General features: G+C 42.4%; 2 protein-coding genes across 2 annotated transcripts; both read left to right on the top strand.

The window, feature by feature from the left end:
* The first annotated feature begins 3,995 nt into the window (after nt 1-3,995).
* Nucleotides 3,996-10,972, top strand: LOC117377381 (P2X purinoceptor 3-like). Its single transcript, XM_055224872.1, has 12 exons — nt 3,996-4,146; nt 4,452-4,587; nt 7,192-7,263; nt 7,347-7,413; nt 7,712-7,808; nt 7,877-7,954; nt 8,022-8,163; nt 8,239-8,375; nt 8,444-8,537; nt 8,615-8,680; nt 10,680-10,757; nt 10,827-10,972. Exons 1-12 carry the CDS (start codon nt 4,019-4,021, stop codon nt 10,932-10,934), a joined length of 1,203 nt encoding a protein of 400 aa, XP_055080847.1. The 5' UTR covers nt 3,996-4,018; the 3' UTR covers nt 10,935-10,972.
* An 8,234-nt stretch (nt 10,973-19,206) lies between these two features.
* LOC117377380 (P2X purinoceptor 3-like) lies at nt 19,207-24,578 on the top strand. Its single transcript, XM_055224700.1, has 12 exons — nt 19,207-19,334; nt 19,639-19,774; nt 20,066-20,140; nt 20,224-20,290; nt 22,279-22,375; nt 22,444-22,589; nt 23,266-23,324; nt 23,497-23,624; nt 23,693-23,786; nt 23,855-23,920; nt 24,290-24,367; nt 24,437-24,578. The coding sequence occupies exons 1-12, from the start codon at nt 19,207-19,209 to the stop codon at nt 24,542-24,544; spliced, it is 1,182 nt and encodes a 393-aa protein (XP_055080675.1). The 3' UTR covers nt 24,545-24,578.
* Nucleotides 24,579-24,585: the final 7 nt, after the last annotated feature.

The raw sequence follows: 24,585 nt of genomic DNA, 5'->3' as shown, positions 1-24,585 counted from the left end.
ATGTTCATATATATTATAAATATGGAAATTATTCAGTACTTTTTAAGCCCTGGTGTATGCCTGCATTGTACTGTAATAATAGTACTGTTCTGTAATAATGGTTTACATTTAAACTTGTGGCATGAGACATTCAAACACGAGATTCATTAGGAAGACTTTGTCAGTGAACTTTTATAGTGATCCAAATGTATTTTTGGCGTACATAAGACTAGGCAGAGCTGTAGAACTAGAATGTGTCTCACAATCTTCTATACAATGCTATTTCATTTCATAACCTGTTTTCTGTTATTTTATATTGTGTGTTTATTTCAAAATGTAGGACACAAGAGATGCAAATATAATTTACAAACTGGAATAAATTAAAAGTTTTGCATTTGTGGCAGAATTTTTATCTTGTGTGGCTTTGATTTACCTCCTGCACATGCAAATAGATAAGTCAATAATACACCTTATAACGATGGCCATTGTGGGGTAGAATTACTTTTTGTTGTAGGAGCCAGGAGAGGAAAACAATGCTTGTATTATAAAATATTTTCATTTTTTACACAAAACATTACATTTTACAGATTCTTTTCTTAATGTTTTCAATATTGAATATTCTGCTCACTTTCTTTCAAGGCACTAATGTCTGCAGAGACTAAGCTTCAGTGGTACAATAGATGAAAACTCTAAAAAGGACAGTAAATTCAATCAAAGAAATGAACATAATGCGTGATAATGTGAAGCATTTGCAGGATTCACTCGTCTCTTTCACTGAACAGACTGAAGTGTGAGGAGCGGACTACACTATATGGTAACACTTAAAAATAACTCACATCTGTTTAACAATGAGTTAGATTATATATAATGATTCATCCATGCATCCATTTTCTTCCGCTTATCCGGGGCCGGGTCCCAAACTTCCTTTACCCTAGACACATCCAGCTCCTCCGGTGGGACCCCAAGTCGTTCCCAGGTCAGCTGAGAGATATAGTCCCTCCAGCATGTTATGGGTCTTCCCGGAGCCTCCTCCCAGTGGGACGTGTCTGGAACACCTCTCTAGGGAGGCTTCCAGGAAGCATCCTGAACAGAGGAGCAGCGGCTCTACTCTGAGCTCCTCCCATTTGACCAAGCTCCTTACCCTATCTCTAAGGGCCACCCTGTGGAGGAAACCCATTTCAGCTCTTGTATCCTTGTCCTTTCAGTCATTACTCAAAGCTCATGACCACAGGTGAGGGTAGGAATGTAGATAGACCGTTAAATCGAGAGCTTTGCCTTTCAGCTCAGCTCCTTCTTTGCCACAACAGACTGATACAGCGACCGCATCACTGCAGACGCTGCGCTGATCCGCCTGTTGATCTCACACTCCATCTTTCCCTCACTTGTGAACAAGACCCCGAGATACTTGAACTCCTCCACTTGAGGCAAGGACTCTCCACCCACCCAGAGAGGGCAAGCCACCTTTTTCCGGTTGAGAACCATGGCCTCGGATTTGGAGGAGCTGATTTTCATCCCAGCCACTTCACACTTGGCTGCAAACCGCCCCAGTGCCTGCTGCAGGTCCTGGCTTGATGAAACCATCAAGACAACATCATCTGCAAACAGCAGAGATGAGATCCTGTGGTTCCCAAACTAGACCCCTTCACGCCCCTGGCTGCGCCGAGAAATTCTTTCCATAAATATAATGAACAGAACCAGTGACAGAGGGCAGTCCTTGCGGAGTCCAGCATGCACTGGGAACAGGTCTGACTTACTGAGGCAATGCGAACACAGCTCCTGCTCCAGTCATACAGGGACTGGACAGCCCTTAGTATGGGGCCCCGGACCCCATACTCCCAGAGCACCCCCCAAAGGACACCACAAGGGACACGGTCTAATGCCTTGTACAGATCCACAAAACAAATTTGGACAGGTTGGGCAAACTCCAATGAACACTTAAGAACTTGATGGAGAGTGTAGAGCTGGATTGGGACGAAAACCACACTGCTCCTCTTGAATCCGAGGTTCAACTATTGGTCATATTCTCCTCTCCAGTACCCCGGAATAGACCTTACTGGGAAGGCTGAGGAGTGTGATTCCCCTGTGATTGGAACAAACCCTCCGGTCCCCCTTCTTATACAGAGGGAGCTCCACCCTGGTCTGCCAGTCCAGCGGTACTATCCCAGACTGCCATGTGATTTTGCAGAGATGTGTCAGCCAAGACAGCCCCACAACATCCAGAGACTTAAGGTACTCGAGACGGATCTCATCCACCTTCCAAGCCTTGCCACCGAGGAGCTTGCCAACCTCCTCAGTGACTTCAGCCAGGGTGATGGACAAGTCCACCTCCGGGGCCCCCAGTCTCTGCTTCCTCCTCGGAAGACGTGACTGCAGGATTGAGCAGATCCTCAAAGTATTCCTTTCACCATCCAACAACATCCCCAGTGGAGGTCAGCAGCTCTCCACCCGCACTGTAAACAGTGTGGGTGAAGCAATGTTTCCCTCTCCTGAGGCGTCGGACGGTTTGCCAGAATTTCTTTGAGGTTGTTTGATAGTCCTCCTCCATGGCCTCCTCAACCTCCTCCCAACCCCGAGTTTTTGCCTTGGCGACCATGTGAGCTGCAACATGCTTGGCTCGCCGGTACTCGTTAGCTGCCTCAGGAGTTCCACAAGCCAACAAGGCTTGATAGGAGTCCTTCAGCCTGACGGCATCCTGACGGATAAACAAAGTTTATCATCGACTTTCAACCTAGGGTGTTCTGGTATAGCTGTAGCTGTGGTCGTAAAGTCTGCAGTGCTTGTGGCTGATCAACACTGGCTGTAACTTGCATGTCTGACTGGCTCTGCCCATGGTCCATTGGCTCTAACTGTGTTTGTGCTGTTATATCCATGCTGATGTGTGATGGAGGCTCAGGAGACACCTGTGTCATGGCAATGTCTCTGTCTGATGCCTAAAAAAAACTAATTATGTTACAAGTTAGATCAAACAGAATTTAACTTTTATCTTACTGATTCATCATTGCCATGTCTGAATCTGAGCGTGATCTGTTCTGTTCTCGAGTGTGGGGGTGCCTCTGGGCTCTTATACTCAAGGCAGATAAAAAGTGTAGGTCGCTGGCTCTGAAAAGAGCTTGAAGCTGAGCAGATAACTTGATGTGTCTTTTATTGGGTTACCATCATTGACGACAAACATAATGGATCCACAATAGGAACAGTGTTTTCTGCACTCATACACACATCTGTACTCACACACACAGGTCTGTACTCACACACAGGTCTGTACTCACACACAGGTCTGTACTCACACACACGTCTGTACTAACACACACGTCTGTACTAACACACACGTCTGTTCTCACACACACGTCTGTACTCACACACACGTCTGTACTCACACACACGTCTGTTCTCACACACACGTCTGTACTCACACACACGTCTGTTCTCACACACACGTCTGTTCTCACACACACGTCTGTTCTCACACACACGTCTGTTCTCACACACACGTCTGTTCTCACACACATATCTGTTCTCAGTCCTTCTGTTTCACTGCAGTGTCTCTTAAGTCTAATGTGTGGCATTTGTAAATGGCATTTGGAGTTTCAGGAGGAAAACGTGCCTTAACGTTGGTAAGACTGAATGCGAGAATTCAATTTATCACCTGAGAGTGGACAGACGGATGTGAAAGTGGCTCCATTTCATTATGTTTTCTTGTGTTTATTTAAATTATTAAGTAGTATATTAAAAGCTGATAAATTGGTATACATAGGACTGCTGTTAAATATGATAGATTCTGAAATTCTACTTTTCCTTGTTAAATTAAAAATATCTTATGTGTTTTTGTCTGATTTGAAATGACCACAAGTCGGTGGTGGAAGATGTGATAAGTCGCCTTGGAATTTGTGGTCAGGAGAGCTAGATACTGGATATTCTCCCAGTTGTGTTGTGAAAAGGGGAGGTCCAGGGAGCTTTTTGAAGCTATGACATGAACACTGAGCGGGGGCCTCTCATTTGAACTGGCTGTTCTCAGAGAGTTGGACATCGCTCACATTCAACCATGGTTTTGTGGGGCTGTATCATAGACTTCTTCACCTATGAGTCCACCAAGTCTGTGGTGATCAAGAACTGGTCAGTGGGAATTATCAACCGGATTGTTCAAGTGGCCATTATCGCCTATTTTGTTGGGTTAGTAATGTATTTCTCTTTTGCATGTATGACATTATAACTTCAATACACTGTTGGTAATATTAAACTATTAAACTAAAGTATGTATTTTGGGTACATGAAGGCTCACAATATTGTTCATTACTGAATTCTGTGCAATGATGTTTGAGGAAATTGCTCACTGTCACCATATCCACTCTAAGATAAACCAAAAAAGTCAATACAAATGGCCATAGCTGCTTGAAATAAATATTCCTATTTATATAATTATTAATGAATATAATTAATATTTTTATCAGCTCTTTTTGCATACTTTTGTTTTGTAGCTATGTCTTCATCCATGAGAAAGCGTACCAGACGAAAGACACAGGCATAGAGTCTTCAGTCATGACCAAAGTCAAAGGGTTTGGACGACATTACGATCGAATTATGGATGTTGCCGACTATGTGTTTCCTCAAGAGGTGATTTTCACACACGACCTTTGACCCCAGCACCTTAAATGTTATACACGGAATAAATCATCAATAGTGTAATGTAAACAGCTCCTTTGAGTGAAGCTGTTGTTATTCATACTGTGGTTACATCTTTTATCTATGCTGCTCTCCAGTTAATAATTATTATTATTATAATGCATTTTATTTATAAGCGCCTTTCAAAACACCCAAGGACACTGAACAAGATAAAAATTAGATAAAAACATACAAATACAAAAAAACATACAAAAATAAATTAACGAATATTATAAGATTAAATAAAAGGGATTACTATCATAAAAAATTGGAACAGCATAGATCTAATATCCAAGAGACTTGGAAAATACTAAACAGAATAATTAGAAAGGGGACTGAAAAAGCCCAATACCCAAACCATTTTGTCAAGGACGGTATAGTAATGGATAAAATCAAAGAACTGACAAATGCATTTAATAACTTTTTTGTAAATGTGGGGCCCACCCTTGCAAATGAAATTATAGAGCCCAGAGAAAAGGAAGGGTTAAATGAAGAGATTATTCAACGAAATACAAATTCTATGTTTGTAAGGAATGTACACGAAGATGAAATTATACAAATAGTAAGAACATTTAAAAATAAGAAATCTACTGACTGCTCTGATATAAATATGTTATTGATTAAAGAATCATACACTGTATAGTTAAACCTTTTACTTACATCTGTAATCAATCTTTTACAATCGGCATCTTCCCAAGTAAAATGAAAACAGCCAAGGTAATTCCAATATTTAAAAATGGTGACCGACACCTGTTCACTAATTATAGACCCATCTCATTGACCAAAATTGTTCATTATGTATATAAATGATGTATGTGACATATTGAAAAACCTAAAGTGCATTTTGTTTGCAGATGATACCAGTCTGTACTGCTCAGGAAGAGACTTAGATCAACTTCTGGATACAGTGGAAAATGAGCCCAAAATAATTAAGAAATGGTTTGATATTAACAAACTATCACTTAACTTAAGTAAAACCAAATATATACTCTTTGGGAATAGACAAATTTCTAAACAAATTAAAATTAAAATTAATGATATAGAAATAGAAAGAGTATATGAAACTAAATTTTTAGATATCACCATCGATAGTAAAATAAGCTGGAAAGTACATATAAATAATGTAAAAACAAAAATATCAAAAACTATTGCTGTAATGTGTAAAATGAAAACTTTTTAAAACCAAAAATCACTGTTTATATTATATTGTTCTCTTTTCCTTCCATACCTTAATTATTGTGTGGAAATATGGGGGAACAATTATAAATCCAACATGAATCCTCTGTTTTTACTTCGAAAGAAAGCGATTAGGATTGTCAATCTGGCAGAATATTATGCATCCACCAACCCACTCGTTATTAAACTAAAAACATTAAAACTAAACGATCTGGTTGAATTTAATACAGCAGCTGTTATGTATAAGGCCCATAACCACATACTCCCACACTGTATCCAGGAGCTGTTTAGACCTAGAGAGAGTCGCTATAATCTGAGGGGAACTGGCATCTTCCAAACAACTATGGCAAGAACTACAAAAAAATCTATGTGCATCTCAGTTACAGGGGTTAACTTATGGAATTGTTTGGACAATGAATTAAAAAGCTGCACATCAATCAAAGTATTTAAGAAAATGTATAAATAAAAAATTCTAGAAAAATATAGAGCAATAGTATAACTGTTACTATGACAACTGAACTGAACATTAAAGAACATAGTATAAACTTTGTCTACTACATAATATGAATTATGTAATAGGAAAACAAAATAGTAATAATAATAATATATTGATGATTAAAAATAACATCTATGATCATGATAAAAAAGGTCTACTAATGATTATTATATATACAAATATAAATCCAGAGGTAACTGTAAGAATATAAAAACAAATGTATTTCTTTTTGTTGTATACTGTATATTATTCTTTAGATGTGGAATTAGGCAGGCATAAATAAGCTTAGCTAACTAACTAACTAACTAACATGACAAAAAACTGATTGATAAAAGATGTGTGATTGGTTACAAAAGGTAGGACAGTCTGAACAGGTGAGTTTTGAGTTTGGATTTGAAAAGTGGAAGCGAGTCTAAGTTGAGGAGATTAGGAGGGAGAGAGTTCCAGAGCTGGGGGCAGAGCGACTGAAAGCCCTGTTCCCCATGGTCACAAGTCGGGCAGAGGGTACAGTGAGCTGGAGAGAGGAGGAGGAGCGGAGAGTGCGGGCAGGAGCAGCAACGTGGAGGAGGTCAGATATGTATGAAGGGGCTAGGTTGTACATTGCTTTGAAGGTGGTAATTGGTATTTTGAAGTTAATTCTCTGTTTTATGGGGAGCCAGTGGAGTTGTTGTAGGACGGAGGTGATGTGTTAGATAGTGGGGGTCCGTGTTATGACCCGAGCTGCAGAGTTCTGAAGGAGCTACAGTTTCTGGAGGGATTTATTGGGGAGACCAAAGAGAAGAGAGTTACAGTAATCAATGCAGGAAGTTAAGTGTTCATATGTTCATGAGTCTATACATACAAACACTCACACACACTAATGTATTTTGTCTTTGTTTTTCCAGGGCACAAATGTGTTCTGTATAATGACCAGACTTTATGTCACAGAGAATCAGTTCCAAGGAAGATGCCCAGATGTGAGAAAATGTTTTTACTGATTCCACAAAACTGGGATGTGGGACACAATACAATAATACATATTACAATGTTTGTTTTTCAGTCATGGCCGTTCACTTGTACAATGGATGATGACTGTAAGAAGTACTATGGATCAGTCTTATCCAGTGGTAAAAAGATACTTTTTAAACCCAGTGTTTTCAAATTGTCAGATTGTCTCAAAGCTGAAACCTTTCCCAGGATGTGTTGGTCCCAGAAGTGAGAGATTGGGAGATGTGTGTGTGGTTCATTTTAGTTAAATCGTAACTAATTAAATCTGTGAACTGGACAAAACGTAGTAGGAGTGAAAGATGTTTGGCTGTTCATCCAAGCCGCTTCTTCATTTCTGGTCAGATTACTGGTGGACATTGCCTTATGTCTATCTAAAAGGAGGAGCTGAATCATAACTAATCTGTCGCTTAAACTCAGGTGCGATCACGGGCAAATGTCTCACAGAGGACAACGAAAGCCCGGGAGTCTGTGAGGTGGAAGGCTGGTGTCCGACTGAAAATGAAGCTTTTAAAACGTATGTTTACACCTCAGATAACAATTATATTATCAGAGAATATATTTATGTTAGAGGCTTGTCTCTAGGAAACCCATGATTGACATCAGAAACTTCACCATCTTCATAAAGAACAGTATTAATTTTCCTCTTTTTGACGTCACCAGGTATTGTCGCTCTAAGAAGCCGCTTGCTGGCCGACCTCTGTTTTAACACAAATTTTATGTTTTTCAGAGGTAACTTTCCATCAACCATGACGTCTGATGAGATTAAAAACTGTACTTATCATCCAGAGAAAAGCCCATTTTGTCCCATTTTCAGGGTGGGGGACATTTTAAATTATACAGAACAAACTGTGGAGAAACTCATAGAAAAGGTGTTGCCATATACATGCTCATTTTAGTACTATTGGAGTACAAAGGAAAGAATGTAACTTCTTTGTCTCAATTAGGGAGGAGAAATTGGAATAAACATTGAGTGGAAGTGTAATCTGGACATTGATCTTGACTACTGCGTCCCACTCTATTCTTTCACAAGACTCGACAAACCCTTTGAGAAGAATGCCATATCTAAAGGGTACAACTTCAGGTAATACTAAGTGTAGTTATGTTCTAAGTCTCAACGAGCTAAACGAGCATTTCTTTACTCACACGCAGATTTGCCAGATATTATAAATCTGACAATGGCACAGAGTACCGGACCCTCTATAAAGTGTTTGCGATTCGTTTTGATGTCATGGTCACTGGAAATGTGAGTTTGAAACTTCAAAACTTTGGCTTTTGTTTTAGATATGTTTTATATATTTTAAGTAACTTTTGTGTTTGTAGGCAGGAAAGTTCGACATGGTTCCAACGCTCATAAATGTGGTGGCTGCTTTGACATCTGTTGGACTGGTATAGTTTAAAAAAATTTGATCATTTTTGCCATGATTCACACTGCCAGTCAAAAGTTTGGACACACCCTCTGTCATTTTTTTCTTGAACCACCACCTTAATGTGGTGGAGGGATTTGAGCACCCAAATGAGGTGGGGGCCTCGGCGACTGGATCTCTGGACATGGAGACTGGCTCTGTCCATCAGTGCACGTGGCACCAGGAGGTGCTTAAGTCAGAGGTCGATGATCGACTTTGTTGTCATGTCATCTGACCTCAAGCCGCGTGTCTTGGACACTCGTTAAGAGAGGGACAGAGCTGTCAACCAATCACCACTTGGTGGTGAGTTGAATCCACTGGCAGAGGAGGAAGCTAGACAGACATGGCAGGCCCAAGCATATCATGAGGGTCTGTTGGGAACATCTGGCGGAGCCCTCCGTCAGAGAGGTCTTCAACTCACACATCCGGGAGAGCTTCTCCCAGATCCCAGGGGAGGCTCGGGAAATGGATTCCAAGTGGGCCATGATCTCCGCCTCTATTGAAGAAGATGCCCCACGGCTGTTCGTAGCTGTGGTCATAAGGTCTGCAGTGCTTGTCACGGCGGCAACCCCCGAACCCGGTGGTGGACGCTGGAAGTAAGGGATGCCGTCAGGCTGAAGGAGTCCTATCGAGCCTTGTTGGCTAGTGGAACTCCTGAGGCAGCCGATGAGTACCAGCGGGTGAAGCGTGCCGCGGCTTGTGCTATTGCAGTGGCAAAAACTTGGGGTTGGGAGGAGTTCAGGGAGGCCATGGAGGAGGACTATCGGATGGCAACAAAGCGATTCTGGCAAACCGTCTGATACCTCAGGAGGGGGAAGCAGTGCTTCAAGGCAAGGCTAGGCAAGTTTATTTGTATAGCACAATTTGTACACAAGGTAATTAAAAGTTTTTTACAGAATAAAAAAGGTTTTAAAATCACAATAGAACAAATCGAAGCATAAATAATCACAAATAATCATCATAAAATTAACATTAAAGGAGAAAAGTGCAGAATAAAAACCTTTCAGTCATACGCACAGCTAAAAAGAACTGTTTTGAGCCTCGAAACATTGTCAAAGTCGAGGTCTATCGCTAGATAGAGGGGCGCTCCAGGAGTATGGGGTCCGGGGCTCTTTACTAAGGGTTGTCCAGTCCCTATATGACCGGAGCAGGAGCTGTGTTCATATTGCCGGCAATAAGTCAGACCTGTTCCCGGTGCATGTTGGACTCAGCTCCTCCAAATTCGAGGCCATGGTTCTCAACCGGAAAAAGGCGGCTTGCCCTCTCCAGGTGGGTGGAGAGTCCTTGCCTCAAGTGGAGAAGTTCAAGTATCTCGGGGTCTTGTTCACGAGTGAGGGAAGGATGGATCATGAGATTGACAGACGAATCGGTGCAGGGTCTGCAGTGATGCGGTTGCTGTAGGAGCTCAGAGTAGAGCGGGTGCTCCTACACTTCAAGAGGAGTCAGCTGAGGTGGTTCGGGCATCTGCTCAGGATGCCTCCTGTACGCGTCCCTAGGGAGGTGTTCTGGACATGTCCCACTGGGAGGAGGCCCCAGGGACTATGTCTCTCGGTTGGCCTGGGAACACCTTGGGGTCCCACTGGAGGAGCTGTAGGACGTGTTTAGGGAAGTCTGGGAATCCCTGCTTAGACTGCTGCCCCTGCGACCTGGCCCCGGATAAGTGGAAGAAAATGAATGAATTAATGGATGGATTTTATATACATACAGAAGACATCAAATATACAGTATGAAGCAAGATATATGGAGTTATGTAGCAAAGAAAAACATACTCTAAATAACTAAATATTTTGATATACAAAGTTTGCACCCTTTGCTTAATTAATTCACTTTTTTTCTTTGCTACAGAATTGCATATATCTTGCTTCATATATTTGATGCCTTCTGCATGTATATAAAATGTAGAAAGTAGTAAAAATGTATAATAAAAAAAACATTGAGTGGGAGGGTATGTCCAAACTTTTGACAGGCTTCTGTGTTTCTAGGGTACAGTTCTCTGTGATATTATTTTGCTCAACTTTCTGAAAGGAGCTGAACAATACAAAGCCAAAAAATTTGAAGAGGTAAGAAACTATTCCCTGGTGTAAATAAGAGGATTTAACCATATTTATGTAACACGTTATATCCCTCAGGTTTCACCAGCTCAAATTGAAGCATCTTTGACGCCCAGTCCTGACAGCCGACTGTCACTCAAACCAGGAACCAAGAGCTCGTTAGACTCTGGAATGCCTTCACTTTAATTTTCAGACCAACGTGTGTGACTGCTTCACTCATCAAATCTATCACCCAAGTACAAGTGTGTATGTGTTCATATATATATCTGTAATAATGGTTTACATTTAAACTTTTATTCATTAGGAAGTCTTTATGTCAATGAACTTTTACAGTGATTCAAATGTATTTTTGGCGTACATAAGACTAGGCAGAGCTGTAGAACTAGAACATGTGCTCACACTCCTCTATACAATACTTCATTTCATAACCTGTTGTATTCTGTTATATCTAAATGAATTAAACTCAGTGGAAAACTGCTGCAAATGCTGCAAAATTTTGTATTTTATGATATATTGTGCGTTTATCTCAAAATGTAGGACACAAGAGACACAAATATCATTTACAAACTGGAATAAATTAAGTGTTTTGCATTTGTGGCAGAATTTTTATCTCATGTAGCTTTGATTTACCTCCTGCACATGCAAATAGATAAGTAAATAATACACATTATAACGGTGGCCATTGTGGGGTAGAATTGCTTTTTGTTGTAGGAGCCTGGAGAGGAAAACAATGCTTGTACTATAAAATATATTTATTTTTTACACAAATCATTACAAATCTGTGCACAGATTCTCTCCTTAATGTTTCTATATTGAATTACTTACATTTTTTACGTCTGCATATGTCTACATGTCTGCAGAGCAGGGCGGCCCAGCCTATTAGCAGACTCAAGAGCTGCTTAGGGCAGCTGCTGAGTCTGAGGCCACCAGGCCACCAGAGGGCCACCAGAGGGCCTCCAAGAACCAATACATTTATATAGAAAATAATATAATATGTCAAGTTTTCTTGGACACAGGGCTTGTGTGTTTTCAGCAGCCTAAATATCCCTCTAAAACAATTACCTTTGTTTTATATCTATAGTAGCAAAATATCTACTGCTGGCTGCATTTGTTTTTGAGCCGGGCATAGGTGGTGCAAGGACCCTTTATAATGTTAATTTAAGCCCACTGTTGCCAGCTGGAACACATTAAAATCAACCAGAAACGAAAAATATCTAGAATTGAAAAAAATTTGACCCTCCTTATATGTTTGTCTGCTGTTCTTGTGACTGTGGTAGTTGTGACATTCTGGATGGTTTCAGTCTGATGTTGGTCATATAAACACAAATGCAATTGGTCAGGGTGATGAGAACAGAGGCATAAAGTTGTCAAATTTTAATCACCAAATGCTGAGCCAGAGGCATCTGCTGTTGGGGGCCCCAGAGACAAATTCAGCTTAGGGCCCCCTGAAAGCTAAGACCAGCCCTGCTGCAGAGTGTATGCTTCAGTGGTAAAATAAATGAAAGCTCTAAAAAGGACAATAAATTCAATCAAAGAAATTAACATGATGTGTTATAATATGAAGCATTTGCAGGATTCACTCTGTCTCTTTCACTGAACAGACTGAACTGTGAGGAGCGGACTACACTATATGGTAACACTTTAGAGCAGGGGTGCCCAAAGTCTTTTCACCGAGGACCACATCTTGAAAAATATGGGTCACAGACCAGTGGTCAATACAGTGGATAATTCAGATGGGTGCATTTAACATACTTTAAATAAGGCTTGAAATATTATTATTAGGTCTGTATGACAATGCAATGTAATGTTATTTAGGTTATATTGGTAGAATTACTCAAATTTGCCATAAAAAGTACTGATAATGATCAAATGGGCCAGTTCAACTGAAGGGCTGAGGGCTAATAAAAATTGGTCTGAGGGCCACATTTGGCCCCCTGGCACCCCTGCTTTAGAATAACTCACATCTGTTTAACTGTACCAGTGGGTTAGATTATATATAATGATTCATATCTAAATAAACAAACACATTCACTGATATAAGTTTGCATTGATTTTAAAATATCAAATGCACTGATGTTTATGAAACAGGGTTATAAGGTGAAGAAATACTTTAAAGGTGCATTATGTACCTTTTGTGGTGGAGGTTCTGCCACCTGCTGTCTTCATGAAGACGTTATTGATTAGCCTGGAATGTTTCAAGGTATAGCTTTAAACTTATTTGCTTGCATTAATTTAATAAAGTGTTTTATTGCTATAGTCATAGTTTGCAATAGCAAACTATGACTATTGCTATTGCTAGATCATAGTGTGGAATATTGCAAGCAAAGCAATAACCTCTTAATGGAGACAAGCAGGTGCCTGGCCCTCCACCAGAAAAGTTACACAATCAACCTTTAATAATAACACCTGAACTATTCACTTTATAGTGGGATTTATTCTAAAGTGTGGCATACTTAATGTAACTACCACATTTTAGTTTTTATGTGTTTTTTACAGGTATTATATTATTTTGATGTTATTTTGTGAAGTGTCACTAGAGGGCGCAGTAGCACAGCGTAAGGTCTGTGTGCACACGAAGCCAGGCTAGACACAGAAGAAGCGATCTCAACAGGAAATAATTATTAATTAAGTTCATTATTGTTTTATCTGTGTGTTTCTTTTGTTTTCACGGTGTATTCATTTGGATTCATGTGCAAGATGAATGCTAATAAATTCGTCAATAGAGAAAATTAGTGATGGTGAGATGAAGCCCCATGAAGCATCGATACTTTCAGTCAACTGTGCCGATTGAACAAATGTACTACAAAACCAGTGATAGGACCAGAGTGAAACACATTATTAGAGATAGGAATGCACTTGTGTTACTTGTAGTAGTGCTTCTAATTAAATAAAGAGAATTAAACCCCAATATTTTTCATTGTTTTTATTCAAAAAAGTAGCTTCTTTAAAAAAAAAGCAGGACTAAGGCAGTTCCGCTTTTTTGTGAGGATTTCTCCTGCTTTAGAAAAAATCCTCTCACAGGCACAGATGAAGCTGGAGTGCAAAGGTACATGGTGACCATTGTGAATAAATGTGGACATTTATTTCTTTGCCTTCTCCAGTACTGCAGTGGCTCCTCCTGTCTGTCTGTTTAGTTCTGCTAGGTATTTCTGTACTTCGATTGTTGCATTTACTGTCGGTGATGTAGATGTGGGAGTTTTACTTTGCTGAATGGACTCATCTACTGGGCACAGAAATATCAGTTTGCAAGAGTTTGAAGTATGTGGCATTTTGCATAAAGTCTGTGTGTGTGTGTGTGTGTGGGTGTGTATACACAGTGTGTATACACACATACACACACTGTGTATATGTGTGTATGTGTGTGGAAAACAATCGCTCACAGGGCACAGATGAGGCAGGCATACACATGCCACTGCTGACTTATATAAATACACACACATATACATGGGCTCTGGATACACATTTTTCTGATTTTTCTGTCTCTCCCAGTATTGAAGGGGGTCCTCCAGCCTTGCAGTATTTAGCTTCATCATGTAGCGTTGGACCTCAATATTTGCGTCTGCTCTCACGTTTTGTGTTTGTGCCTGACACTGTCATCCAGGCGACACCACAGGTTTTTACCTAAATCCGAACCACTTTCTGAATCAGTCACGTGGTACAGCTGGGCAGCGAGGCTTCGGACGTCATCATTTTCAGCTCCTCCCCTAAATGAAGCAAGCCTCGATACACGCATCGCGGGAACGTCCCCTCCCCGACTGGACACACGCTCCGAAGCCTCGACACGGAGGACACATCATTAGAGAAAATCACTTGTGTCTGTAGTACCTGGCGAAATTACACTTACAAAGGAGCGTTCATGCAGAAGTATCACTATCTGGGCTTTTTTCTTTCTTTTTTCTTCTTTCTTTTGAGCGTCCGTATCCCGTATCGTTGGAACTTCGCTTGTATGATTTCATATGAACTCAATGTCTGGGAACGTCTGGCGGAGCCCTCTGTCAGGGGGGTCTTCAACTCCCACCTCCGGGAGAGCTTCTCCCTAATTCCGGGGGAGGTTGGAGACATGGACTCCGAGTGGGCCATGTTCTCCACCTCTATTGTCGATGCGGCTGCTCGTAGCTGTGGTCGTAAGGTCTGTGGTGCTTGTCGCGGCGGCAATCCCCGAACCCGGTGGTGGACACCGGAAGTAAGGGATGCCGTCAAGCTGAAGAAGGAGTCCTATCGAGCCTTGTTGGCTCGTGGGACTCCTGAGGCAGCTGATGAATACCGGCGGGCCAAGCGTGCCGCGGCTCGGGCAGTCACAGAGGCAAAAACTCGGGGTTGGGAGGAGTTCGGAGAGGCCATGGAGAAGGACTATCGGACGGCCTCAAAGAGATTCTGGCAAACCGTCCGACGCCTCAGGAGGGGGAAGCAGTGCTTCACCAACACTGTTTACAGTGCGGGTGGAGAGCTGCTGACCTCGACTGGGGATGTTGTCGGGCGGTGGAAGGAATACTTTGAGGATCTCCTCAATCCCACTGTCACGTCTTCCGAGGAGGAAGCAGAAACTGCGGACCCAGAGGCGGACTCGTCCATCACCCTGGCTGAAGTCACTGAGGTGGTTGGCAAGCTCCTCGGTGGCAAGGCTCCGGGGGTGGACGAGATCCGTCCTGAGTACCTCAAGTCTCTGGATGTTGTGGGGCTGTCTTGGCTGACACGTCTCTGCAACATCGCGTGGCGGTCGGGGACAGTACCTGTGGAATGGCAGACCGGGGTGGTGGTCCCTCTGTATAAGAAGGGGGACCGGAGGGTGTGTTCCAATTACAGGGGAATCACACTCCTCAGCCTTCCCGGTAAGGTCTATTCCAGGGTACTGGAGAGGAGAATCCGACCGATAGTCGAACCTCGGATTCAGGAGGAGCAGTGTGGTTTTCGTCCTGGTCGTGGAACACTGGACCAGCTCTATACTCTTCATCGGGTCCTCGAGGGCTCATGGGAGTATGCCCAACCAGTCCACATGTGTTTTGTGGATCTGGAGAAGGCATTCGACCGTGTCCCTCGTGGTGCCCTTTGGGGGGTGCTCTGGGAGTATGGGGTCTGGGGCTCTTTGCTAAGGGCTGTCCGGTCCCTGTATGACCAGAGCAGGAGCTGTGTTCGCATTGCCGGCAGTAAGTCAGACCTGTTCCCGGTGCATGTTGGACTCCGCCAGGGCTGCCCTTTGTCACCGGTTCTGTTCATTATATTTATGGACAGAATTTCTAGGCGCAGCCAGGGGCCTGGTTTGGGAACCACAGGATTTCATCTCTGCTGTTTGCAGATGATGTTGTCCTGATGGCTTCTTCGAGCCAGGACCTGCAGCAGGCACTGGGGCGGTTTGCAGCCGAGTGTGAAGTGGCTGGGATGAGAATCAGCTCCTCCAAATCCGAGGCCATGGTTCTCGACCGGAAAAAGGTGGTTTGCTTTCTCCGGGTGGGTGGTGAGTCTCTGCCCCAAGTGGAGGAGTTCAAGTATCTCGGGGTCTTGTTCACGAGTGAGGGAAGGATGGAGCGGGAGATTGACAGGCGGATCAGTGCAGCGTCTGCAGTGATGCGGTCGCTGTATCGGTCCGTTGTGGTAAAGAAGGAGCTGAGCCGGAAGGCGAAGCTCTCGATTTACCGGTCAATCTACGTTCCTACCCTCACCTATGGTCATGAGCTCTGGGTAATGACCGAAAGGACAAGATCGCGGATACAAGCGGCTGAAATGGGCTTCCTCCGCAGAGTGGCCGGGCGCACCCTTAGGGATAGGGTGAGGAGCTCGGTCACACGGGAGGAGCTCGGAGTAGAGCCGCTGCTCCTACACGTTGAGAGGAACCAGCTGAGGTGGCTCGGGCATCTGCTCAGGATGCCTCCTGGACGCCTCCCTAGGGAGGTGTTCTGGGCATGTCCCACCGGGAGGAGGCCCCGGGGAAGACCCAGGACACGCTGGAGGGACTATGTCTCTCTGGCCTGGGAACGCCTTGGGGTCCCACCGGAGGAGCTGGAGGACGTGTCCGGGGTGAGGGAAGTCTGGGAGTCCCTGCTTAGACTGCTGCCCCCGCGACCCGGCTCCGGATAAGCGGAAGAAAATGGATGGATGGATGGATGGATTTCATATGACTGGTGCTGTCTCTTTCTGCTGAGGCTCAGTCGGTCTCTCAGTGATGATTTATCCATTGTATTTACCTGAAAGTAGATGACAAATTAATTTGGGCATTTCCTTTAGAGTTTTAGAGCCTTTGGATCACAGCCTGCAGACTCACCTCTGTCTTGGTAGAATGCTGTCGCTGTGGCTGATCAACACTGGCTGTAACTTGCATGTCTGACTGGCTCTGCCCATGGTCCATTGGCTCTAACTGTGTTTGTGCTGTTATATCCATGCTGATGTGTGATGGAGGCTCAGGAGACACCTGTGTCATGGCAATGTCTCTGTCTGATGCCTCTCTGCTTTTCCCTAATATATTTGTGTTAGTTCCAACATGACGTTCATTCAGCATTGACTTAATTCCTGACTTTTCATCTTGGTAACTGGTTAATGTTCGGTCCATAGTCTCTTGTGATGGTCCCTGTTGAACTGATGCAGAGACTGGATTTAAGAACTTGGCCCATTCTTGACCACTGACGACTGCACTCTCTCACACGCGCGCGCACGCACACACCCCCACACACCCCGACACACCCCCACACACATCTGTACTCACACACACATCTGCACTCACTCACACACACATCTGTACTCACACACACATCTGCACTCACACACACATCTGTACTCACACACACACATCTGCACTCACACACATCTGCACTCACACACACACCCCCACACACCCCCACACACACACCCCCATCTGCACTCACACACACATCTGTACTCACACACACACATCTGCACTCACCCCCATCTGCACTCATACACACACACACCCCCACCCCCACACCCCTGCACTCACACACACACACATCTGCACTCACACACATCTGCACTCATACACACACACACATCTGCACTCACACACATGTCTGTACTCACACACACACACACATCTGCACTCACACACATCTGTACTCACGCACATGTTGTGGAGAAAGACTCCTTTGTAGGCTCTGATGAATGTTGAAGCAAAGACGAAGAATGTATTTCCTGCCAGATATTGGTCAACAACATCTCCCCGAATGATGCAAATCACCAATTTATTTATATAGTTTGAGACGACCAGAGGACACATTTTCAAAGTAAGAGTGTGGCACTCCTCCTGAGGTGTGGTTAGACATGCTCCTGGTGGCATTCGTGAGCTGGATCACCTCAGGATGTAACATGTGGAGTTACAACAATACAAGATGTGATACACGTCAAAGGAGAGAGACTGAATTGCATCTATCTTCACATACAATACAAACACATCTTAACAACACATCTTAACAAGATTAACAACCAACTAAAGGGAACTGAAGGATTTACATGAAAGGTTTTCTAACACTGTCTTCAACCACCGAACCAAGTGATTTCTAGAAGGTAAAATAATCACACAATATTTTAATTTTCTTTACACACACACACACACATCTGTGCTCACACACATCTGTACTCACAAACACACACATCTGTACTCACACACACGTCTGTACTCACACACATCTGCGCACACACACATCTGTACTCACACACGCACGTCTGTTCTCACTCACGTCTGTACTCACACACACGTCTGTACTCACACACACGTCTGTACTCACACACATGTCTGTACTCACACACGCGTCTGTACTCACACACACGTCTGTTCTCACACACACATCTGTACTCACACACACGTCTGTTCTCACACACAGGTCTGTACTCACACACACGTCTGTTCTCACACACACACGTCTGTTCTCACACACACGTCTGTACTCACACACACGTCTGTTCTCACACACACATCTGTTCTCACACACACATCTGTTCTCAGTCCTTCTGTTTCACTGCAGTGTCTCTTAAGTCTAATGTGTGGCATTTGTAAATGGCATTTGGAGTTTCAGGAGGAAAACGTGCCTTAACGTTGGTAAGACTGAATGCGAGAATTCAATTTATCATCTGAGAGTGGACAGACGGATGTGAAAGTGGCTCCATTTCATTATGTTTTCTTTGGTTTGTTTAAAAAAAGTAGTAGCTGATAAATTGGTATACATAGGACTGCTGTTAAATATGATAGATTCTGAAATTCTACTTTTCCTTGTTAAATTAAAAATATCTTATGTGTTTTTGTCTGATTTGAAATGACCACAAGTCGGTGGTGGAAGATGTGATAAGTCGCCTTGGAATTTGTGGTCAGGAGAGATAGATACTGGATATTCTCCCAGTTGTGTTGTGAAAAGGGGAGGTCCAGGGAGCTTTTTGAAGCTATGACATGAACACTGAGCGGGGGCCTCTCATTTGAACTGGCTGTTCTCAGAGAGTTGGACATCGCTCACATTCAACCATGGTTTTGTGGGGCTGTATCATAGACTTGTTTACCTATGAGTCCACCAGGTTTGTGGTGGTCAAGAACTGGTCAGTGGGAATTATCAACCGGATTGTTCAAGTGGCCATTATCGCCTATTTTGTTGGGTTAGTAATGTATTTCTCTTTTGCATGTATGACATTATAACTTCAATACACTGTTGGTAATATTAAACTATTAAACTAAAGTATGTATTTTGGGTATATGAAGGCTCACAATATTGTTCATTACTGAATTCTGTGCAATGATGTTTGAGGAAATTGCTCACTGTCACCATATCCACTTAAGATAAACCAAAAAAGTCAATACAAATGGCCATAGCTGCTTGAAATAAATATTCCTATTTATATAATTATGAATGAATATAATTAATATTTTTATCAGCTCTTTTTGCATACTTTTGTTTTGTAGCTATGTCTTCATCCATGAGAAAGCGTACCAGACGAAAGACACAGGCATAGAGTCTTCAGTCATGACCAAAGTCAAAGGGTTTGGACGACACAATGGTCAAATTATGGATGTTGCCGACTCTGTGTTTCCTCCAGAGGTGATTTTCACACATGACCTTTGACCCCACCACCTTAAATGTTATACACGGAATAAATCATCAATAGTGTAATGTAAACAGCTCCTTTGAGTGAAGCTGTTGTTATTCATACTGTGGTTGCATCTTTTATCTCTCCAGTTAAGTGTTCATATGTTTATGAGTCTATACACCCCCCCCCCCCCCCACCCCCCACACACACACCCCCACCCACCCTCACACACACCCCCACACATACACACCCCACACACACACACACACATACATTAATGTATTTTGCCTTTGTTTTTCCAGGGTACAAATGTGTTCTGTATAATGACCAGACTTTATGTCACAGAGAATCAGTTCCAAGGAAGATGCCCAGATGATGTGAGAAAATGTTTTTCCTGATTCCACAAAACTGGGACGTGGGACACAATACAATAATACATATTACAATGTTTGTTTTTCAGTCATGGCCGTTCACTTGTAAAAGGGATGATGACTGTAAGAAGTACTATGGATCTTTCTCACCCAGTGGTAATAAGATACTTTTTAAACCCCATTCAGTGTTTTCAATTTGCATATATTAATAATTTTTGATAACTGACCTTGTGTACAGCAGTCAAACTCACAGCTGAAACCTTTCCCAGGATGTGTTGGTCCCAGAAGTGGGAAATGTATAGAAAAATGGATAAAATGTATAGAAAAATGGATAATATGTGGAAAACCACCCTTGTCCGTACTCTGCACAGATGTTTCTGTACACTATGCCCGCCACTTGGTTATGCCGCTCCATGTATGTTTTCCCTGCAGCATCTTACACTCTGCAGTTATGTGCTGGATTGTCTCAGGGGCCTCTTTGCACAGGCTACACCGTGGGTCTTGTCTGGTGTGGTAGATCTGGGCCTCTATCGCTCTGGTGCTCAAGGCCTGCTCCTATGGAGACAGGATGAGTGACTCTGTGCTGTCCTTCAGTCCAGCTTTCTCAAGCCATTGGTAGGATTTCTTGATATCAGCCATTTCAGTTATGTTCCAGTAGTACATCCCATGCAGGGGCTTGTCCTTCCATGACGGTTTCTCCCGCAACTCTTCTTCTGCACTCTGTCTGAAACTTTCGCTGAACATGCCATCTGTTGGGGCCTTGTCCTTGATGTACTTATGGATCTTGGATGTTTCATCCTGGACTGTGGCTCTCACACCCTCTACACCCCGGCCTCCTTCCTTATGGCTTTTGTACAATGTCAGGTTGCTGGATTTGGGATGGAACTTGCGATGCATGGTCAGGAGCCTTCGGGTGTTAACATCTGTGGTGTGCATCTCCTCCTTTGGCAGGGCATAGCTGTTTATTGTCTTGTTCTTGCCATTGAGCTGACTCCTTAGATCTTGCCTTACTCCGTACTTGTAACTGTCAATATTGTTCCTTCTGGGAGTGAGACCCCTTTTGTGTGGACTACCTTTCCTCTCTTTGTCACCATCCGGCTACACTTCTCAAGCCCAAATGACATTCTAATGTCTGTGTTGTAGATCCTGGTGTGGATCAGTGAGTCGATGTCTTGCTCATTCTTAGTGTACAGCTTGATGTCCTCCATGTAGATGAGGTGACTGATGGTGGCCCCATTCCTGAGTTGGTATCTATAGCCAGTGTTGTTGATGATTTGGCTGAGGGGGTTCAGACCTATGCAGCAGTGCAAACCAGCAGAACAGCAGTGGGGACAGTGCGTCTCCTTGGTATATGCCACATTTGATGGTCACTTGTGCAAGTGGCTTGCCATTGGTCTCAAGGGTGGTTTTCCACAACCTCATTAAGTTTGCAATGAAGGTTGATGTTGTACAGCTCCAGGCATTCAGTGATCCGTGTGTGTGGTACTGAGTCGTAGGCTTTCTTGTAATCAATCCAGGCACCTCCTGGTGATTGGTCAAGGCTTGGAGCCTTTGTTTGGCAGTTTCCAGTGCTTCTGGTATGGGCACTTGGGTACTTGTTTTTTCATTGCATCTCTCTGACAGTTGGCTCACTTTTCTCCACGCTGCCTTGATTTTTGCCTCTAATCGTTGTTTCTTATAGCCAAGAATCTCTAGGAAATCAGCTCATTGATTTCTGTGATGGTCTCAGTGCTGCATTCACATCTTCTAAGAGAATTTCAGATTTCCTTATCAATCTCAAGTTGTGATAGAAGTTGCCATTTGCAGATGTAAGCTTAGACGTAAGTTTCGAAGTAACCATTTTTCCCATCCTTAGACGTGGCCCGCCAAGCCTTGTAGGTATCATCGCACTTGTCACACGTGGTTCTTGCCTAAGGACCCACAGTGGCTGTTGGTAATTGCTCATTGTGCCCTTGGTGATTCGAACCTAGTGAGTGATAAATTTTAGTTTAGAATCATAATTAAGCATTAGCAGAAGAAAAATAGAATCTGTGAACTGGACAAAATGTTGTAGGAGCTCTGGTCAGATTATGCCTTATATCTATCTGAAGAGAGGAGCTAGCTATCCTAATCTGAATCGTAACTAATCCATTTCTTATACTCAGGTGTCATCACAGGCAAATGTCTCAAAGAGGACAACGAAAGCCCGGGAGTCTGTGAGGTGGAAGGCTGGTGTCCGTCTGAAAATGAAGCTATTCCAACGTAAATTTACACCTCAGATAACAATTATATAGTTAGAGATTATGTTTATGCTAGATGCTTGTCTCTAGGGAACCCATGGCTGACATCAGAAACTTCACCATCTTCATCAAGAACATTATCAATTTTCCTCTTTTTGACATCACCAGGTATTGTCGCTCTAAGAAGCCGCTTGCTGGACGCCTCTGTTTTAACACAAATTTTATGTTTTTCAGAGGTAACATTCTATCAACTATGACGACTTATGAGATTAAAACATGTACTTATCATCCAGAGGAAAGCCCATTTTGTCCCATTTTTAGGGTGGGGGACATTTTGAAATATACAGGACACACTGTGGAGGAACTCATAAAGAAGGTGTATTTTCCAGACTATAAGTCACACAAGCCAAAAAAATGCATAATAGTGAAGCAAAAAACATACATAAGTTGCATTGGACTATAAGACACATTTTTATCAGAACAGACATTTTATCTTTAAAAGCAAGTTATAATAATAACGATGAAATAGAGAACAACAGGCTGAATATCAGTACAGGACGCTAAAGTGACACATTTATATTTATTCAGCTACATGAAGCATAGATAGAACTGAATACGTGTCTGGTTTGTTAACGCAAGATATTAACAGTTAATCAGATAAATAAAGCATAACAAACAAGCTAACAAGTTTACTCTGGATCTCACTCCAAATCACTAAATACATTGAATTCTTTATCCTCGGTGTCTCTTCTGAACAACTCTGCCAACTGTGGAGGTAGATGAAGCGCCGCTTCCTCTTCTGTGTGGCTGTCATCAGACTGGGTAGAATGTGAATTTTCAGTCAGGTTCAGTCTTTCTCAGAAGTCTTTTAAATTACCGAAATGTTGAAATTTTTAATTTTCAATGGTACAGGAGTAGTAAACAAGCCTAATGTGCCCTCGCGCAGTTGTCAGTGTCACAATGACAAAGATGTGAAATGGTTATTTTCATAATTTCACATATAAGTCGCATCTGAGTATAAGTCGCACCCGTGGCCAAATTATGAAAAAAAAGTGTGACTTATAGTCCTTAAAATATGGTACATGCTCATTTTGCCACTACTGGAGTACAAAGGAAACAATCTAACTTCTTTGTCTCAATAAGGGAGGACACATTGGAATAAAAATTGAGTGGAAGTGTAATCTGGACATTGATCTTGACTACTGCGTCCCACACTATTTTTTCACAAGACTTGACAATAAGAATGCCATATTTAATGGGTACAACTTCAGGTAATACTAAGTGTAGTTATGTTCTTAGTCTCAACGAGCTAAACGAGCATTTCTTTACTCACATGCAGATTTGCCAGATATTATAAATCTGACAATGGCACAGAGTACCGGACCCTCTATAAAGTGGTTGCGATCCGTTTTGATGTCAAAGTCACTGGAAATGTGAGTTTGAACTTTGGCTTTTGTTTTAGATGTGTTTTATATATTTTAAATGACTTTTGTGCTTGTAGGCAGGAAAGTTCAACATGGTTCCAACGCTCATAAATGTGGTGGCTGCTTTGACATGTCTTGGACTGGTATAGTTTAAATCAAATTACATAATTTTCATCTTGATTTACAGTATCAAAAGTTTGGGTACACCCTCTGATTCATTTTTTTCCTACATTTTGTATACAACCAGAAGACATCAGATAGATGAAGCAGGATATATGGAGTTATCAACAAACATACATATATAAAATATACTCTAAATAACTAAATATTTGGATATGATATTTGACATAATATTTTTTTCTTTGCTACAGAATTGCATATATCTTGCTTCATATATTTGATGCCTTCTGCATGTATATAAAATGTAGCAAGTAGTAAAAATTTATAATAAAAAAAAAAAACATTGAGTGGGAGGGTATGTCCAAACTTTTGACAGGCTTCTGTGTTTCTAGGGTACAGTTCTTTGTGATATTATTTTGCTGAAATTTCTGAAAGGAGCTGAACAATACAAAGCCAAAAAATTTGAAGAGGTAAGAAACTATTCCCTGGTGTAAATAAGAGGATTTAACCATATTTATGTAACACGTTATATCCCTCAGGTTTCACCAGCTCAAATTGAAGCATCTTTGACGCCCAGTCCTGACAGCCGACTGTCACTCAAACCAGGAACCAAGAGCTCGTTAGACTCTGGAATGCCTTCACTTTAATTTTCAGACCAACATGTGTGACTGCTTCACTCATCAAATCT

Source organism: Periophthalmus magnuspinnatus, chromosome 10 (assembly GCF_009829125.3).
Source record: "Periophthalmus magnuspinnatus isolate fPerMag1 chromosome 10, fPerMag1.2.pri, whole genome shotgun sequence".
Classification (NCBI taxonomy): Eukaryota; Metazoa; Chordata; class Actinopteri; order Gobiiformes; family Gobiidae; genus Periophthalmus; species Periophthalmus magnuspinnatus.
Note: the sequence above shows the minus strand (reverse complement) of the source record. Positions and strands in the feature narration are given on the sequence as shown.

Coding starts and splice junctions, on each gene's coding strand:
- LOC117377381 (XM_055224872.1), top strand. CDS start 4,019: ATGGTTTTGTGGGGCTGTATCATAGACTTCTTCACCTATGAGTCCACC. Junction 7,264..7,346: donor TCCAAGGAAGATGCCCAGAT/GTGAGAAAATGT, acceptor TTTGTTTTTCAG/TCATGGCCGTTCACTTGTAC. Junction 8,376..8,443: donor TCTAAAGGGTACAACTTCAG/GTAATACTAAGT, acceptor ACTCACACGCAG/ATTTGCCAGATATTATAAAT.
- LOC117377380 (XM_055224700.1), top strand. CDS start 19,207: ATGGTTTTGTGGGGCTGTATCATAGACTTGTTTACCTATGAGTCCACC. Junction 19,775..20,065: donor ACTCTGTGTTTCCTCCAGAG/GTGATTTTCACA, acceptor TTGTTTTTCCAG/GGTACAAATGTGTTCTGTAT. Junction 20,141..20,223: donor AAGGAAGATGCCCAGATGAT/GTGAGAAAATGT, acceptor TTTGTTTTTCAG/TCATGGCCGTTCACTTGTAA.